The 17,295-nt window shown below is 39.1% G+C and overlaps 1 protein-coding gene across 2 annotated transcripts in view; it reads right to left on the reverse strand.

The window, feature by feature from the left end:
* Positions 1-17,295, reverse strand: part of RNF150 (ring finger protein 150) — a 274,681-nt gene that overhangs the window by 42,244 nt on the left and 215,142 nt on the right. For both annotated transcript variants that reach the window (XM_037830712.1, XM_037830713.1), the window contains exon 6: positions 14,768-14,978. In XM_037830712.1, the coding sequence (XP_037686640.1) occupies positions 14,768-14,978 (211 nt within the window). The remainder of the gene's footprint in view (positions 1-14,767; positions 14,979-17,295) is intronic.

Below are 17,295 nucleotides of genomic sequence, written 5' to 3' on the forward strand. Positions count from 1 at the left end.
GGTGATGTTGCTCCAGGGACCCAGCACATTAAGAAACATGGACATGATTATTTGGAGCAGCATTGCAATCTGCAAATGCTTCACTTAGTCTAGAATTAGTCTGCTGTGGCTTAACTATTTGTTGAAAGGGAGATGACAGTGGGGTCTAAAATTTTAAGTAATTGAATGAGTCTTTCGACTTCTACAATGGAATATGCTCAAAAATGAAAGCAATCATCTTTCCGGAACTGATGTGAATCTTAGGGGTATCAGGGGAGATCATTCTTCAGGACTGGTTCCATCCAGCATATTTATTCCCAGTCAAGGGCAGCTACTTTGCCATCTCAGGTTGTGATGGAAGTTGAAAAAGCAGACGTAACTGCTCACTCTTGTACTCCCCTCAAAAATGCTGGCATGTGTTATCTAAATGTGTTTATTTCTGGATGCACCAGTATGTTTTGCAGCCGCATAAAACCTGAAATTGCTGTTTTGAAAATGTAGTGAAGTATTTTTTGCACATTGGAAACAAAAATGGGATGCCCACACCAACCCTCCCTCTCTCTCTCAATTGTCTTGACTCACAGAAAGTCATAATCAGGTTTCCTGGAAAAATTCTGAATGCACATGCTTTTTCTTGTATTGAGGCTCAGGTTGTGGTCAGAGTAAGCCAAGGGGGATTTAAAACTTTTCACCCCATATTACCTAGCACCTAGATTCTACCACTAACATTTTTTCAAACTTTTTATTGTAACTCTATCCATCTATTCATCCCTATATTCATCAATTAATCCATCCCGGTTTTGGTGCATCTCAAAGTAAACTGCAGATATAAGTATGCTTCTTCTAAATAAATTTCTTTCTTTTTTTGCCCAAGGCCTCATTTTTAATTTTTAAAATTTTTACAATCATTTCCTCTTCCTCTCTCCTTCTTCATCCACCCTGGTAACCTCTAATCTGCTTTCCATCTCTGTGAATTTGCTATATTTAGTCATCTTTTATAAGTGATATCATATATTTTTTGTCCTTATGTGTCTTGCTTGTTTCACTGAGAATAATATTTTTAAGGTTCTTCCATGTTGCAATATGTCTCACAACTTCAATTTTTGTATAAAATTCCATTGTGTCTATGTACCACATTTTGGTTATCCATTTATTTATTAATGGGTATTTGTGTTGTTTCAAGCTTTTGGTTATTGTGAATAATGCTGCTACAAACACTATTGTACACATATCTGTTTGAGACCTTGTTTTCACTTTCTTTGGTTATATATCTAGAAGTGGGATTGCCAGGTCAAATGGTAATTTTATATTTAACTTTTTGAAGAACCAGCATATTGCTTTCCACAGTGGTTGCACCATTTTATATTCCCACCAACAGTGTTCTCAAGTTCCAATTTCTCCACAACCTCTCAAACACTTGTTATTTTCTGTTTTTAAAATAATAGCTACCTTTGTGGGTATGAAGCTGTTCTAGTTTGCTAATGTCGCCAGAATGCAAAACACCAGAGATGGATTGGCTTTTATAAAGGGGGGTTTATTTGGTTACACAGTTAGAGTGTTAAGGCCATAAAGTGTCCAGGGTAACACATCAGCAACTGGGTACTTCACTGGAGGATGGCCAATAGTGTCCAGAAAACCTCTGTTAGGTGGGAAGGCACGTGGCTGGCATCTGCTCCAAAGTTCTGGTTTCAAAATGGCTTTCTCCCAGGATGTTCCTCTCTAGGCTGCAGATCCTCAGAAATGTCACTCTTAGTTGCACTTGGGATATTTGTCCTCTCTCAGCTTCTCTGGAGCAAGAGTCTGCTTTCAACAGCCATCTTCAAACTGTCTCTCATCTGCAGCTCCTGTGCTTTCTTCAAAGTGTCCCTCTTGGCTGTAGCTCCTCTTCAAAACATCACTCACAGCTGCAGCTGCACTGAGTTCCTTCTGTTTGTCAGCCCATTTATATGGCTCCACTGATCAAGGCCCACCCTGAATGGGTGGAGCCACGCCTCCATGGAAGTATCTCATCAGAGTTATCACCTACAGTTGGGTGGGGCACATTTCCATGCAAACAAGCTAATGCAAAAGTTTTGACTTAATTCTCACTAATATGTCTGCCCCATAAGATTGCATCAAAGAATATGGCTTTTTCTGGGGGACATAATACATTCAAACCAGCACAGAAGCAGTATGTCTTTGTGGTTTTAATTTGCATTTCCCTAACTGCTAATGATGCTGGGCATCTTTTCATGTGTTTATTGCCCATTTGTATATCTTCTTTAGATAAATGTCTCTTCAAGTCCTTTGTCCATTTTTAATTGGGTTGTTTGTCTTTTTGTTGTTGAGTTGTAGGAGTTCTTTATATATTCTGGATGTTAAACTCTTATCCAGTATATGCTTTTAAACTATTTTCTCCATCTTCTTTGTTGTCTGTTCACTTTCTTGGTAATTTCCTTCAGTGCAAAAAACTTTCTAATTTTGATGAAATCAAATTTATCTATTGCTTCTTTTGTTGCTTGCACTTTTGGTGCCATAAGAATCCATTGCTGAATCCTAGGTCATGAAAATTTGCCCATACGTTATAAACTAAGAGCTTTATAATTTTAGGTCTTATATTTAGGTCCTTGATCCATTTTGAATGGATTTTTTTTTTTTTACAGTGGGGTAGGGTCTAACTTCATTCTTCTGCCAGTGGGTATCCAGTTTTCCTAACAACATTTGTTGAAGAGACTATTCTTTCCCAACTGCATGTACTTAGCACCCTTGCCAAAAACCAATTAGCCAGGGGGAGTCTAAGATGGCAGCATAGAAAGGAGTGGAAGCTAGTTAGTCCCCCTGGGACAGCTAATAAACAACCAGGAACAACTAGTAAATAATCCAGAATAACTGTGGGGGTAAAACATGACTGTCCACTCATCATACACCAACCTGAATTGGGAGGAATGCCTGAGATCGTAGCATAAAATCTGTAAGTAAAAACTGCGGACCTGAGCCAAGAGCCCCTTCCCCCATGGCAAACTACAAAGCCTGAAAGCCCTCACCCCCATGGCAAATTGCAAAGCCTCAGTGTGCTAGAGAGCAGCACCCTCTGACCAAGTGAATATAGCTCAGCTGAGCTCCAACCGGGGTTTTAATTAACAAGCATGGACTGCTCAATACAAGATATGAATCCCCAAAAAGCAGATAGAGGCTTTTGGTGACAACTGAACTTGGAGAGCCAGAGAACCTCTCTGGAGAGGTGGGCAGCCCAGAGGACCAGGTGCTCTCTCTGGCCGATGGGTGAAACCAAGGCTGGCCATGAACTGGCCTTGAAAGGGGGGTTTCTGTCCCTTTTTCAGCTCAGTGGAGAAAGCCTCAGCCATTTTCAGTTCCCAGTGCTCTGATGCAGACAAAGGTGGAGATAGCACAGGCAGAGAGTCTACTCAAATGCTGATGACCTCTCCCTAGGGGGGTATCTTCACTAAGAGGAAAGAGGTGGGGCCCAGCTCTACTACCCACCTTCCATTCAGAACAAGGCCCCAGAGCCTGGGGGAAAACAGCCACAGACCACACCTCCTTACACCAGTCTGGAGCTACAGGCTAACAAGTGCCACTTGCTGGTCAGAAAAGCACAGTGACTTGAGGCCTTACAGGGTGCATCAATCTTCTAAGACACACCCTCAGGGAGACGTGATACTATTGCCTCCTTCTGAGACCTGAGCCCATTCTGGTCTGGGAAAACCTGATTGGGATAACCAAGGAAACCAGATGCCTAGACAACAGAAAACTACTACCTACACTAAAAAACGAAGTTATGGCCCAGTCAAAGGAACAAACTTACACTTCAACTGAGATACAGGAACTGAAACAACTAATACTAAATCAATTCAAAAAGTTTAGGGAAGATATGGCAAAAGAGATGAAGTGTATAATGAAAACACTGGGTGAAAGTTCAAAAAAACAATTGGCAGAATCTATGGAAATGAAAGGCACAACACAAGAGATGAAAGACACAATGAAGACACACATCAGCAGATCTCAAGAGGCAGAAGAAAACACTCAGGAACTGGAGAACAAGACACCTGAAAGCCTACATATGAAACAACAGACAGAGAAAAGAATGGAAAAATATGAGCAACATCTCTGGGAATTAAATGACAACATGACATGAAGAAATGTATGTGTCATTGGTGTCCCAGAAGGAAAAGAGAAAGGAAAAGGGGCAGAAGCAGTAATAGAGGAAATAATCAATGAAAACTTCCCATCTCTGATGAAAGACATAAATCTATGGATCCAAGAAGCTCAGTGTACCCCAAACAGAATAGATCTGAATAGGCCTATGCCAAGACTCTTAATCAGGTTATCAAACATCAGAGATAAAGAGAGAATTCTGAAAGCAGCCAGAGAAAAGTGATCCATCACATGCAAAGAAAGCTTGATAAGACTATGTGCAGATTTCTCAATAGAAACCATGGAGGCAAGAAGGAAGTGGTGTGATATATTTAAGATACTGAAAGAGAAAAACCACCAACCAAGAATCCTATATTTGGCAAAGCTGTCCTTCAAATATGAAGGAGAGCTTAAAATATTCTCAGACAAACAGACAATGACAGAGTTTGTGAAAAAGATACCTGCTCTACAGGAAACACTAAAAGAAGCACTGCAGACAGAAAGGAAAAGACAGGAGTGAGAGGTTTGGAATACAATTTTGGGAGATAGTAGCACAGCACTGTAAGTACACTGAATAAAGATGACTGTGAGTATGGTTGAAAGAGAAAGGTTAGGAGCATGTGGGACACCAGAAGGAAAGAGAAAAGATAAAGACTGGGACTGTATAACTCAGAGAAACCTAGGGTGCTCAACGACTGTGAGAAAAGGTACAAATATGTTTTTACATGAGGTAGAACAGATGAATGTCAACATTGCAAGGTGTTAAAAATAGGGTGGGATTGGGGGGAAAATACAATCAATGCAAACTAGAGACCATAATTAACAGAAATATTGTATTACACTTCCTTTAATATAACAAAGGCAATATACCAAAGCTATATGCATATGGGGTGGGGAGCATAGGGGAAGGATATCGGACTCTTGGCATTGGTGATGTGGCTTGACTCTTTATTCTACTTTAGTTTAATGCTATCTTTCTTTTTGTTGCTTTCTAGCTGTCATGTTTTGTTTTGTTTCTCTTTCTTTTTTCTTTTTCTTTTGTCTCTCTGCCTTCTTTGACTCTTCCTCCTTCTTTGTGGAAGAAATGGAGCTATCCTTATATAGATGGTGGTGATGGTGGTGAGTACATAAATATGTGGCTGTACAGGGGAACCACCGACTGTTTACTTAGGACAGAATGTATGGTGTGTGAACAAAACTGTCTTAAAAAATAGGTTGATGAAGAAAACTTGGGGGCCAATATTGAGTGAAATAAGACAGACACTTAAGGAGAAATATTGCAGGGTCTCACTGATATGAACTAATTATAATATGTAAACTCATAGACATGAAATATAAGTTATCAGGATATAGAACAAGGCTAAAGAACGGGGAGCAGTTGCTCATTATGAGCAGAATGTTTGACTAGGGTGAACTTAAACATTTGGAAATGGACAGAGGTGATGGTAGCACATTGTGAGAATGGCTAACAGTGATGAATGGTGTGTGAATGTGGTATAAAGGGGAAGCTCAGAGTCACATATGTCACCAGAAGGAAAGTTGGAGGTTAAAAGATGGGAATGTATAAAACAGTGAATCTTGTGGTGGACAATGTCCGTGTTTAACTGTACAAATATTAGAAATCTCTCTCATGAACTATAACAAACGTATGACACTTTAACTAGAAGTTAATAATAGAGGGGCATATAGGAAAAAATATACCTATTGGAAATTATATACTGTAGTTAGTAGTATTTTAACATTCTTTCATCAACAGTAACAAATGTACTATACCAAAACTATGAATCAATAATGGAGGGGGGAGGTGGTTAGGCGTATGGAAGGATTTGAGTTTCCTTTTTTTGTCTTTATTTCTTTTCTGGAGTAATGAAAATGTTCTAAAAATTGAAAAAAAAATTAATTGTGGTGATGGACACACATCTGTATGATGGTACCATGGGCAACTGATTGTACACTTTGTATCTCTGGATAATTGTATGATATGTGAACAATCTCAATTAAAAAAAATTAAAAAAATCAATTAGCCATACATGTGTGGGTGTATTTCTGGACTTTCATTTCTGTTCCACCTATATATTTGTCTATCTTTGTGCTAGAACTATGCTGCTTTGATTATTGTTGCTTTGTAAAATGATTTGAAACTGGGAAGTGTGAGTCCTCCGACTCTGCACTTCTTTTTTAAGATTGTTTCAGCTATTTGAGGCCTGTTGTAGTTCTACATAAATCTGAGGATTGTTTTTTTCATTTCTGCAAAAAATGGCTCCTGGAATTTTAATAGGAATTGCACTGAATTTGTCTATCATTTCATGTAACATTGAAATAAACATTGTCAACACTTTCAATCTACAAACATAATTTTACTAAGTGGATTTTGTACCCTGCCACTTGAACTGAATCCATTTATTGGCTCTAATAGTCTTCTTGTGGATTCCTTTAAGTTACCTATATTTAAGATCATTTGTCTGGAAATAGAGATCGTTTTACTTCATTCTTTTCCCATTTGGATATCTTTTATGTCTTTTTCTTGCTTAACTGCTCTGGCAAGATCTTCTAGTACAATATGAAATAACAGTGGTGAAAGCAGCCATCCTTGTATCATTTTTGATATTAGGGGGAACACTTGAAAACTTCCACCATTGTGTTTGATGTTAGCTGTGGGTTTTCATAATGTCCTTCATCATGTAAGAAAGTTTCCCTTCTAGTCCCGATTTTCTGAGTGTTTTTATCAAGAAAGGGCGCTGAATTTCATCAAATGCCTTTTCTGCATCTACTGATATAATTATGTGGTTTCTTCCCTTCATTTTATTTATGTAGTGTATTATATTAATTGATTTTCATACGTTGAACCACCTTTGCATTCCTGGGATAAATGTCACTTGGTCATGGTGAATAATCTTTAAAAAAAATACTGTTGGATATGGTTTGCTGGTATTTTATTAAGGATCTTTGCATCTATATTCACAAGGGAAATTATAATTTTCTTTTCTGGTGCTATCTTTACCAGGCTTTGGTATCAGAGTTATGCTGGGTTCATGGAATGAATTAAGAAGCGCTTCCTCCTCTTGAATTCTTTGGAAGAATTTGAAGGATTGGTATTAATTTTTAAATGTTTGGAGAATTCACTTGCTAAGGCACCTGGTCCTGGACTTTTCTTTGGTGGAAAGTTTTTGATTTTTGATTCAATCTCTATACTTGTCAAAGATTTGTTATAACTTCTATTTCTTCGTCTGTCAATTTGGGTAATTGATGTATTCTAGGGATTTTTCCTTTTCTACTAGAATATCTAGTTGATGGTACACAATTATTTACAACATTCTCTTACAATCATTTCTATTTCTGTAAGGTCAGTATGGATATCTCTATTTTCCTTTCTGATTTTGGTTATTTGTGTACTTTCTCTTTTTTTTTGGTCAATCTAGCTAAAGGTTTGTCAATTTTATTGATTTTTTCAAAGAATCAATTTTTTTTTTTGTTAATTCTCTCAATTGTTTTTTCTATTCTCTTTCATTTATCTCTGCTCTGATCTTTATTATTTCCTTTCTTCTGCTAACTTTGGGCTTACTTTGCTTTTGTTTTTGAGTTCCTGGAGATGTAAAGTTGTGTTCTTAATTTGAGAACTTTCTTCTTCTTTTTAAATATAGACATTCATAGCTATAAATTTGCTTCTGAGCACTGTCCTCAATAAATCCCATTAGTTTTGGTATGTTGTGTCTTTATTTTCATTTGTCTCTAAATATTTTCTAATTTCCCTTTAATTTCTTCATTAACCCATCAGTTGTTTAAGAGTGTGGGGTTTAATTTCCTCATTTGTACTTTCCAGTTTTACTTCTGTTTTTGATTTGTAGCTTCATTCCATTGTGGTCAGGGAAGTTAATTTTTATGATTTTTTATGATTCAATATTTTAAAATCTACTTAGACTTCTGTGTGCTCACAGAGAGTGATCTGTGCACACATGAAAAGAATGTATATTCAGCTGTTGTTGGATGAAAAAACTTTTGACTATAGATGTTCTGAATGCTTTATACACTGTTCCCTAAATAATAAAAACCCAGATTTAAAAGAGTCAGTGCCACTTCTGGCCTAATTGTAAGAGAAATGTATCTTTAGGAGTGAAGAACCCCCAGAGAGCTTTATATGGAGTTTCCCAAGTCAGAGAAAGTGAATCATTCCAGAGACTAAACACAAGTCTCAGAATGAACTTTTTGGGAGTTCTTTTTCCCCGTAATTAGGATGGAATATGTGTCCCTGGAGAGCTACTGGGTGGCTGTAGTGGTGGCTGTTACAGCTGGCATAAAAGCTGCTGTTTCTGTGCCATACCTTCAACCATGCCTTGAAAATTATTTTTGTTTCGTGAGCTCATTTTGAAAAGTATGAGCACATTTTATTCCAAAAAGGATGACCTATCTCAAGGTTCTTTTAAAAGTTTAGTGGAGACAGCATCTAACAATGTGATCCTCAGGTGAGGGTTAGCAAGAGTTTCAGGGCTAATTCCTTTGCTCTGCCATGGGACTCTTCCTGCCTCGGTTTCTACTGAAGAGATGTTGTCACCAAAGAAGCATGGAGCAGATTCTCCCACCTCTACCCTCCCCTCTGCCTCTGTCCCCATTGCTGGGTGTACAGTCGATATGAAGGGAAACCTGCTCCATGGTTCTTGACCTATCACCCATTTTGAGAAAATAAAAGGGGGTGAGAAGGAGAGGAAGGTGGGGAGATTGGTGATGGATGGGGAAATGTTACCTCCCAACTCCAGTCCCAGTGAGGAGCTGCTGCAAGGACTATCCCTCAGGGGATTTTGAAATAGGTTCCCTGTAGGTGGGACTCAGAGAATTGGCTCAAGCCTAGGAAGAGCGGAAAGCTGACTGTGTACTCAGGTGTCCTTCCTGCCTGAAATATGGAGAGTGGAGGCCAGTGGGCTGCGTGGGGAGTCAGAGGCCTGAGAAAGCTGCTGCACTGGCCCAGGCCTGTGCTCTCAGAAACAGTCAGGCAAATGATGTGTGAGTGTCCCCAAGGTGGTGGCCACATGGGAGAGGAAGCTGAACTGTGGACATCTTGGGTCCATCCAAAAGGATCTGCTGGAGGGGTGAGGGGATGTCCATAGACAGAGGCTGAAAGTGGACTGCTGGATGCTGAGGAGCTGCAGAAAGCCTTGCAAGGAACTTCTAAAGACTCATCACCTATCTTGAGTCATGTGAATTTCAAGAGGAAAGGCCTAGCAGAAAACTTTTGAAGAATTCATGTAAGTGTCCTATGAAACACATTTAAACAACTGCCAGGATTTGAGAGCATGAAGCTAGATGACCAAGGGACCAGTCTGGATAAGAACCGTCCTTGACTCTTTCTCCCACTACCACTCCTACCCTTTTCACCTGGTGGGGATTAAAACGGACACTAGTGTGGGTATTGGGGATAGCAAAGCAAATTATACCCCTTTCCCTACCCTCAACCCTTTCCCTGTAGGGATTGATTCGGAAGCAGGTTGGAGCTAAGAGAAGGGTAAAGAAATACAGCTGGATCAACAATGAGTAATATCTTAGATTGGGCATTCTAATTTCTGAATTTTTATCTGTGTTTGGAACCTGTGCAGGTTTGGATATATTATGTCCCCCAGAAAAAGCCATTTTCTTTAATGCAATCTTGTGGGGGTTAGACGTATTAGTGTTGATTAGGTTGGGAACTTTTGATTGAGTTTCCATGGAGATGTGACTCACCCAACTGTAGGTGATCATTCTGATTGAATTATTTCCATGGAGGTGTACCACACCCATTCAGTGTGGGTCTTGATTAGTTGACTGGAATTCTTTAAAAAGAGCCACACAGGCCCAGATTCTTGCTGACGCTGACACTTGGAGACGCTTGGAGATGCAGACAGAAGAGATGAAGCCCGGAGTTTGCCCCAGGATATGCTAAGACAGGACCCCCAGGCACTTAGAGAGAAGTGTCCTGGAGAAAGAACCAAGAATGCACAGGAGCTGAGAGAGGAGCTGGAACACAACCCAGGATCAGCAGATGCCAGCCACGTGCCTTCCCAGTTAACAGAGGTTTTCCAAACACCACTGGCCTTTCTCCAGTGAAGGTACCCTCTTGTTGGTGCCTTAGTTTGGACACTTTTGTGGCCTTAGAACTGTAAATCTGTAACTTAATAAATCCCCCTTAAAAAAAAGCCAATCCATTTCTGGTATTTTGCAAAACAGCAGCATTAGCAAAACAGAACAGAACCTAAAGGGACTCTTGAACTGTGAGTTAGCTAAGAGTGAGCAGAAAATTCCTGGGCCTTCTGCAATTTTCCTCCAGGGACAAGGACAATTACATTCACTAAATGCCATTTAAAATGGCAGTGTAGCCAAAATAAAGATGCATTCTGAATAAGTTACATGCCATGTTTGTTCAACACACTGGATATACTACTTTTTCTCCATGGAACAGGATTGAGAACAAGTTGTCAAGGAAGTTTCGCAGAGGAAATTCATACCACATTTCATTTGAAGAGACCAAATTTTTTACTTCATACTAATTCATGTGTATTACTTCCTTCTGTAAAGTTTGCAGACCAGGCCACCTGTCCAAACACATTTTGTCAAGGGCTCCTCAGAATATATTGAGGCAGAATTTGAGATGTCTCTATCCTGCCCACCTCCACATCCTTTTCTAGCTACCAGCCCCTCACACTCCACCCCCCTTTACCTATGGGCTAACTCTTGGTTCCTTCTAGTTTGAGGTTGGAGTGGCAAGTAGATAATACTCTGTCTAAGGTAGTGCTAGAATACTTGTGCAGTGACTGAATAAGAGAAATATGGAAATGGATGGTGGTGTCAACAACCCACTTGAACAATAAAGGGAAGGTTTCATATCCTTCTGAGGAGATGCAGAGTAGCACTGAATATTTTGGGCAAAGGGGCAATAGAGTCCCTTTTTTGTGTCTTTCCCCAGCTCCTATCTGGGTGTCCAAACACATGGGGCTGTTTGTTCAGCTGTCTTTTCCTTTGGTCCAAAGGAACTTGTTTCCCTGAGGAAGCAAACCCAACAATCTATAGCCTGAGCTTGGGCAGTCAGAAGGCAAAGTATGTTTTGGTGTGATTGACCTTCAGATAAAGATCAGTGAGTGGCTTTTGGATCACTTGTGATCCAGGATTGCTGTGCAAGCCCGAGGTTATAAAAGAAGAAATGTCAGAAACATTAAAGATATACATACAAGAACATCTTTCTCTCAAATGTCAGACTTGCAATGGTTTGGAGATCCTTTGCTTTGTTAATGATTTTTTTTCTTTTTCCGAGAGCTGAAAATGATCCTTAAATGCCAGATCTTTCCATCTTCGTGCTAAAGGCAATCTGTTCTATACCTTTCCCCCTTTGGGTGCTCAAATGACTTCTACCATGCCTCTGATCTGCTGAACACCAGCACTATTTGCCAGGAGAGGAAGACTATGGAGAGAGGGATGACAGTGCAGTAGGACCTCAAGTAATGTTGGATCTCAGAGATTTAGAAAAATGGAGGAAAAGAACAAATAAATGAAATGAGAAGTGAGTGAGTACCGGTATTCATTGTCTCCCCCTGTCCGTCTTCTGAGCATAGAGGAGCTAAGCATGGGGCTTTGGAACCAGCAGCCCTGTTTGAGTTCTGGCTCCACCACTGCCTAGCTTATGACCTTGGGTCAGTTACTGTAATCTCTTTGTGCCTCAGTTTCTGTGTCATTAAAAATGGGGATAAAAGTAGCTCATAAAGGTTGTTTAACTCATAAGGGTTGTTGTGAGCTAATAATATACATACAGGACTTAAGAGGGTGCCTGGTACATAGTGCCACGCATTTGTTAGCCACTGTTATTTCTTTATTTTCTGGTAAATTCATGGGTCTGTGGTCCATACATAGAATTAGAGAGCTGATTACAATCATGTTGATGAAAATGAATTCTTTCACTCATTTAATCACACATTTGTCTTTGTTCATTTATTGATTCTCTATGTAAGTAAGGCATTAAACAACTTACACATTTGCATAGAGCAGAGCATTTTCCCCTCAAGGAATCTATGGCCTGGTGTAAACTATTAACATCTAATCAGAATGATTGCTTGGAAAATTCTGTTAAATCCCAATAAATAAGCTAGCCAGTAATAGATTTTGTAGGAAAAATATTTTGAGAGTGAAATCCAATTTCTGTATTAAGAAAGTGCTATCTCTAGCCACATCCACATAATCATAAGTCTTTTGACTCTAGATATGGTCTTGTTTCTCTTGCCTCTTCACTTTTTCAACAATTTCATCAGGATTATCTGGCTTTTTTTTTTTTTTTTTTTTTCTATTATGAACAGAAACTCCCTGTTTTGAGCTAAGATTGGGCACTTTCACCTCAATGCTTGCTATGAGCTAGATGTTCTGAGAGTCTTTCAGGCAAAAATAGTTTAGGGATTTTGAATTATTTGGACACAGATCATGATTTCTCCTTCATTTTTAGGGTGTATACTAATCCACAACCTTTGCTTTTTTACTTGTCATCTGGGCTTTACTGAGACCTTTGAGGTATGTAGCCACTTTCAAAATAAGATATTAATGGATGACACATTTTCTCTTGAAAATGAAATAACTGTTCTATTCCAAGGATAATGACCTGTTTTTTTTTTATCTAGTTCTTCTTATGGGCTCAAGAAAAGTTCATGCCTTAAATGTTTTTGAGCTGCTAGACAGATTTTCTCATGCCTTCCAATATGCTTAACTTGGGCCATTAATGGTGATATACCTCAAGGTAATCAAAGAAGCCCAATAAATGGGAAAAATTGGAAAAATCTGGTACTCTGGAAACAGAATTTATTGTTTGACTTAGATCAGCTACTTACTTCTCTGGGCTACAGTTTTCTTATGGTAAAAATTAGAAGACCTTTCAGGTTTTTCTGTCCCCAAAATACTGAGATTCTAGATCTGCACTGTCCGGTACAGTAGCTACTAACCACATGTGGATATTGAGCCTTTGAAATGTGGCTAGTCCAAATTGAGATGTGCTGTAAGTATAAAATACATACAAGATTTTGAAGATTTAGTCTAAAAATGGAATGTAAATTGTCTTATTAATAATTTTCTAATATTGATTTCATGCTGAAATAATATTTTGGATATATTGGGTTAAATAAAATATATTATTAAAATGAACTTCCTCCTTTTTTCTTTTCTTTTTCTTTTTTTTTTTTGTGTAGCACCTAGAAAATTTTGAATTATATATGATTTACATTATATTAATGTTGGACAGCACCACTCTAGACCTTCAAAACAAGGGGATCAAAATCTATCTTTAAGGGCCCTGAAAGGTATAATGGCCGATATTTCAATATTAAGGTTCTTACACCTTTAAAGGTCAAGTTTTCAATGTTAAAACTCTTATCCACCAAAAACTAATAACCTTTGCATGGGTTGATATTTTTCACAAGTTCCTCTTCAAGTCACCTTCTGTCTAGATGCTGTGAAAATTACAATACTCAGCAGCCACAGTATGGTCTCACTCTTTAATAGACGATTATAAAGAAATACATGAAAGTGTTAACAGTGATTATTTCCAGATAGTGGAGCACTGAGTGATTTTTGTTCTTTTTTATCCTTTTCTTGGTCTTTCAATATTTCAACAATGTGGACTATTTCTTTACCAGAAAAATGTATATTTTTAAATTTCATCATGTATGATTTTATAAAAATCACAAATATGTAAAAAGAAGGCCAGACTTAAAAAGAAACTTAAAAATACTATAATAGTGGTTATAGCTGGTTAGAGAGACTGTGAGTGATTTTCCTCAATCTGCTTTTCTATATTTCCAATTTTTCTGTACCAAATAGGTTACTTCTAACAAGGGGAAAAATTACACTTTATTTAAAAATCACAATAACCACCCACTCTTTCAACTTTAAACCTCAGTTAATTTGCATGCTGATGTTCTTAGAACTCCTGACAATTTTATCTCTACTATATTAGACTAAATAGGAGGTACTTTAGAGTTAAGCTTCAATCTTGAAGCTAATACCAATGTTTAAATATTTTTATAACTACCTTCAAACAGAACAGTAATTAGTTACCATCTGTGCAGGAGGTGGGGTAAAGAATATCCAAAGGATATTTTAACAGGCAGGACCAACTGTGTACAGGGGTTCATGTTGAACTCAAAATCACCCATCTAAAGAGGTGCCATTTATATATCTGTGTGCTGCAGAGACACAGGAGTGTACCCTCTCGCACACCATCCATCCAGACCAGCTCATCCAGCCACGCACACCCAGGAAGGCTCAAGTGCACAGTGGGTGGGGTTGTGTACTGACCTTCAAACTGAGCATCCCCTGTGGCTGCTTTTCCCACCTGCCCTCCACTTTCAGAGCCAGATCCACCACCCTACCTGCCATGGGTCGAGGAAAGGTGGCAGGAAGGGTAGTCAGTGCTGTGGGGTGTCTGCCCTGATGTCAGTGTGTGAGCAGGCAAGAGGGAGGGCACAAAGAGCCAAGTCTATTATCTGCCCTGCTGGCTCTGGAAAGAGCTGGACATTTAAAGACCTGACAGGTATCATCGTCAAGCCTGGCAAAATGCTCACTTGATTTAATTTTATTTTTTCTTGAGGAAAGTTGTCTCTTTCCCAATTTGCACAAGGCAACAGCCCTTTGAACATGACACGTAAGCACAGCAGGAACTTACTGTTAGTAGTAAAGATGACTTCTCCCTCCTGGAGAGTGGGATCTGTATCCTGGACAACCTGCAAGGCTCCCACGGTCCGGACTGCAGGATCCAATGTGATAGAACTTTCATTTACGGTTGTGTCGCTCGCGCCTGTGATCTGGTTGGTGGGTGGACCTCCCAGAGAGCCCTCGTAGTCGGTGGGTAAGTCGTCCATGCAGTCAGCATTGGGCTGGTGGAAGTGAAAAAGAATTCAGTCTCAGTGAATGCAATCAAAATGTCTAGAGCCTAAACATTTTGTTTGTCTCAATGGAAAATTAAGCTCTTTACTGTTTTCCTCCTGAACCACTTAAAAAATATCCCACATGCAGTTTCTATAAATTTAACATAAAACATCTTCCAAAATTTCCTTTCCAAAGGTTTGATTCCAGGAGTAGCAATGTCTATCTACACTTACACTAATTATTTAGGGGGTAACACGGTGTTTATTTATAATGATAGCACTTCCTTATATATAGTGTTTACTTCCCATATAGGAAGTAGCTGGCAGGCTGATAATTATCCCCAAAGACCCATGCATTGTTTACAAATATTCTAACAACACGGGCGGGGGGAGAGGATAGAATCTGACTCATAAATTATTCTTTAGAGATACGTAAATACACACAAACACATGCAAAAGCACAATGTTTACTTTTTTTTTTTAAAAAACACACAAGTCAAAAAGACTAATTGTAGAAAGATATCACTATTTTACTTTGCATGCAATTGATTATACATTAGTCAAACCCTTTACATCAAAATCTTAGAATCATTAAACTAGGATGAAGCCGTCTTTTTCAATCACCCACTCTTTGCAGAACTCTTTTTTCCCCCAATATCACTAGCTCCAGTCAAACAACATAGAAATGAGAAACTCTTTGCGAGGCAGACTATGGTGGCCAACTCTGTTAGACCACTTTTTTTGGGCAAAATCTTACTCTGCATTTTCACTCTGTGGTCTTAGTTCTGTTGTTTGAAGTGGTATTGAATATATTTGTATCTTTTTCATTATAACAGCTTTTAAATTTCAGTTCTTTTGCCTCTATACAAACCCATAAAAATTATTTTAAAAAGTTGGTGGTGGAAAGATATGTTTTTGAGGAATATTGAGAAGAGCTATTAATTAATTTATATTTTGCTCTGGTCTGAACTTCAACTTTGCCTTGAGGGATGCTAATTCCATGGTTTTACACTCCTAATGTATGCAGATCAGGATGGGCAGGCTTAGGTGAGGAGAATTCTGGGTTGACATTGATGGAATTAACAATACAATGACTATGTTGCACTCAGAGTTCATTAAAAGAGGAAATGTACAACTCGTGGATCCCTTGTGAACTCAAGGCAAGACATCCAAAGCTCTGGGCTCTTGTCCTAATTTTCCACTTTCAAGCTGTGTAACACCAGTCTCCTAAGCTCCACACCTGTATTTCCAACAGTCAACTGGAAATCTCCCTCATCCCACAAAATCCTCAAAGTCAGCGACTCTCAACAACAGTTCATTCCTTTCTTCTCTGTATTTTTTCCTCTTTTTGTCTTCTCTATCTCCATTGGAACTGGGCCGATTCATTGAAACCTCTTTACCAAAAGTCAATTAATTCACTGTATAACCAGTTACCACGTTTACTGAAGGTACTGATTGTGATCTTGGACCTGAGTGTGGATGCTTACGAACATTTCTCTCCCCTCTTCCAGTCTCTATGTCTTCCTCCATTCTCTGCCTTGGGTTTTTACCTTCTCTGCTCTCTCACTAGAGCACTCTTTTTTAAAAAACATAGGCATGAATAGTCTCTTCTAAGGAACAAATATCAAGCTCCTTAGCACGGCAAACATGCCATACAGCCAGGGTGCAGCCTTCCCTTCTGGCTTCACCTCCAGCCTGGGAAGCACAGCACAGACCATGCACTCCCCCAGCTCAATGCTTTTGCTTAGCTGCGCTTCAGCCCAGGATGACTTTTACCTTAATCACCCCCCTCTGCCACCCCAAATCCTCAGACGGACTCCTGGTGAACTCCCAGTCACCCTTCGATTCCCAGCTCAAATGGCACTTGTTCTAAACAGTGTTCCCTTTCCAGGGAATCACTTCTGCCCTGAAGCATTCTAGATGGCACTGGGCTCTGGCTGTTTGTTAATGTGTCTGCCTCATTTCGCTAGTCCACAAGCTTTCCAAAGTGAAGCCCCCACCTAGCCCCCAACCATTATTAGGTGCTTAGTAAATGTTGATTTGAAAATTTTATCTGAGTCACAATTTTCTGCTCTGAAAACTTGAGAATATTAGAATCTGCCTTAGATCAATTAAGGGAGAGTTTGAGAAAATACTTAGAAACCTTTAGAATTCTGTCAAAGTTAAGGTATGTTATGTAAAGATGCTTATAAGCAAAATCAGCTCTCTGGGGTGGGGGTGGGTGGGTTATAGGTGAGGTAAAGATTCACAGTGAGAACATCATGCTAGTTATTCTTTCAGCCATAAGCACTTGAATGCAATGCACATATGCAGTAACAACTGCCAC

The sequence above is a fragment of the Choloepus didactylus genome, chromosome 3 (genome assembly GCF_015220235.1).
Source record: "Choloepus didactylus isolate mChoDid1 chromosome 3, mChoDid1.pri, whole genome shotgun sequence".
NCBI classification, from domain to species: Eukaryota; Metazoa; Chordata; class Mammalia; order Pilosa; family Megalonychidae; genus Choloepus; species Choloepus didactylus.